We start from the raw sequence: 2,923 nt of genomic DNA, 5'->3' as shown, positions 1-2,923 counted from the left end.
TATATATATATGTATGATGTGTGTATGTTCTCAGTTTGTTTAGAAAAATTCTGTACAAAGCATTATACAGAGCTTTTCTGTCATTAATTTCCATAAAGCAATTATCAGTGGACCTTTCTTTGATTCCATTTTTCAGCATAGACCCAGCAGACCTGTGAGTCCTGTTCTCCAGTGAAATGCTACACAGATGACAGAAGACACTGAGACCCTTTCTTGTTCCCAGTTTAGCAGCTTGTCAGTCAGGAAAAACAACGACACAAAACAGTAGCTATTCCCACACCAGCGGAGATGGAGGCATTTCAGAGGGCTGAGCCACTGTGGAGCTGTTCAAAAAACAGGGCATTAAGTGAAAGGAGTTAATATTAGCAATATTTAGTTGAGAGTAAAACATTTGTTAGTTGGACACAAAGGTTTAATACCACCAACGTTAACTGCTAGAGTTAATGATAGTAGTGTACTACTTAGAGGAGCCACATGCATGCTAGTTCACAATGGCATGTTGCTGATCTTCTCAATAGCATGTCTGACTCTTTCTATGGTAAGTGGGGAAGGTTTACAAATTCAGACAGGCTTATCATCATTACTTTCTTTAGGCCTCATGTACAAACATTTGTGTTCATTCATCTGTAAAATGATGCGCAAAATATGGAATATGGCCACTAACCACGTAACATTAACTTATTTGCTGTTTTTTAAATGTGACAGTCATGGTGGCCTCACTGGAAATGGCTTATTACACCAGAAAAAGGTCTTTTACAGATTTTATGTGAGTGTGTGTGTATGTGTGTGTTCATCCAGGATTTTATGACATTGGCAGTGTGTTTGGGATCCTTGCCATACTAACAAAGAAGTCCTTGCCAATTAGGTGTTTCCAGATGGTAGTGTATGGTGGATCAAATGCTGATGGTACTTTTCTGTGGTCATAATTCAATTAAATTTGACAAGATCTCCAACAGCACAGGCTGATATGGAGCCCCAAACCATGACTAAGTCAGATTTCTGTAGACACTCACTGTATCTCTCTCCTGATATTCTCTGTGCATACTGATGACAATTTCAAGCATAAATTTCAAATTTGGATTCATTCACAAGACCTGTTATTCCTGATTTTAAGTCCAGTTCTTGTGTAATTTGGCATACTTTAGCCTTTTCTCCCTAAAATATCTCCTTGACTTGCATTTCTGTTGAAGATTAAGTGAACAACAGATGCATTTATCACGTCCTGTGTTGTTCCTGTATCAGTCATCAAAATGCTCAGGTACAAGAACTGGCCTGAAAATGGGACAAAAAAGCAACCAATGTCCAGAGAAAACCTTTAGAAAGACCTTCAGCAAGTCTATAGGACTGTTGCTCAAGAAAAAAAAAGTCTGGCTCCCAGAAAGCAGGGTGGATCAAGACTTTGGCACAGTACAGTATCTGTAACTCATGTACACAATATTTAGTATTAGTGTGTGTTCATACTGCTAACAATTACAGAGTCTCCTACCTGATGAAGCTTTTGAAAGCAGCTGATTGAGGATTAATGCAGAGTGGTACTCTACTTCCCTTTTGCTGTTCCAAAATGAATTGATGGATAATTTCTGTAAGAGAAACACGCAATCATCATTCATTATTAATGATCCTAATCTAAAGCCATTGTGAAGTTTTTTTAAATATATTTCCCATGCTTACATAAAGATCAGAATTATGTTTTCTTGTCTTTATTATCTTGCTGCAGTCTTGTTACCAGTGTTACCACTCAGAAAAAAGAAAATCATTGCCTTAGCACTGGTATTGGAGTAGAAGAAATAAAACAGGATGCACAGAAGTCAAGGAGTTTCAACGTTTTATCCTGAAAGTCTAATATTTCAAGCTGTAGCAGCATGTCCCTCTTTATATTTGGGAATCTCTGAGCTCCTGCAATGATATCTCATCAAAATAGCAGTAAAGCAGCAAATTCAAGGTACACAACAAGCCCAAGGCTAGATTTGCACTATTGTAGAGTCTTTACAATACTGAGCACCTTGGTATTGCTGCGATTTGCTGCTATGTCAATAAAATTGAATTGATAATGATCTCCATTGTTAATATGACAGTTGGGTTAAAATGTTTGTAAGGAAGAAGCAGACTTTCAATTTTTAACCCAAGTGTCTGTCAGTCCTATTAACTTATTTTCATCTATCAAAGCCAGGGCTGCAGGGTTTATTTTTGTTGATGTTTATGCGCCTTGCAAATAGAAACAAAAAGAGCAAACAAATTTACCTTTGACTTGTCTTACAGAGCTCAGATTCTTCTCAAAGCCATCATCAAACTTGGTGTTAGTGATGGGCTCAAAGTCACTGGTGTACACGCGACCCGAGGATGTGGTATAGCAGCATTTGCACATGCACGTGTGGTAGCGAAGTCGACCCTCGTCTAGATAAGGATGAGCCAGGGCATCTTTGGCTGAAATCCTCTTTGACTGGAGACCAGATACAAAAGTTAAATGTGTTAAATTTTAAACTGTTACTCTTCAAATACAGGCAAGAAACAATAAATAAAGGACTGGTGTGAAAATCACTGAATGGCCCTTTTAGAAAAGGCACAGATTAAACTGTCACATCCCTACTGGACTGTGAGAACACTAATACTACCTCTAATAGACTGACATGACCATATCATTATCTAAAAGCAGACTGTGTGTAGCCACAGTAACCTGGTTTCACCAGTGTCAAGGATGGGTTTGATGAAACTGGACAATGATAGAAATTACAGGATCAATGATGTCATGAACTCATTAAGGATGCTCCTGCCTTGAGACCTCAAGTAACTGAAGTGGGCTTTCATTATTATGGTAACTGGTAAAAATGGTAAATGGCCTGTATTTATATAGCGCTTTACTAGTCCCTAAGGACCCCAAAGCGCTTTACATATCCAGTCATCCACCCATTCACGCACACATTCA

The 2,923-nt window shown here is 38.4% G+C and overlaps 1 protein-coding gene across 1 annotated transcript in view; it reads right to left on the bottom strand.

The window, feature by feature from the left end:
• The window catches only part of nlk2 (nemo-like kinase, type 2), a gene marked incomplete at its 3' end in the record, with an annotated part of 48,233 nt that continues 45,310 nt past the window's right edge, over positions 1-2,923 (bottom strand). Inside the window, 3 exon segments of the mRNA XM_014338361.2 lie at positions 1-323; positions 1,487-1,580; positions 2,242-2,440. Of these exon segments, the coding sequence (XP_014193847.2) occupies positions 269-323; positions 1,487-1,580; positions 2,242-2,440 (348 nt within the window).

The sequence above is a fragment of the Haplochromis burtoni genome, unplaced genomic scaffold, assembly GCF_018398535.1.
Source record: "Haplochromis burtoni strain Fernald_Lab_line unplaced genomic scaffold, NCSU_Asbu1 Contig_227, whole genome shotgun sequence".
In the NCBI taxonomy this organism is placed as follows: Eukaryota; Metazoa; Chordata; class Actinopteri; order Cichliformes; family Cichlidae; genus Haplochromis; species Haplochromis burtoni.
The sequence above is the reverse complement of the archived record's forward strand: the minus strand, read 5'-3'. Positions and strand labels throughout refer to the sequence as shown.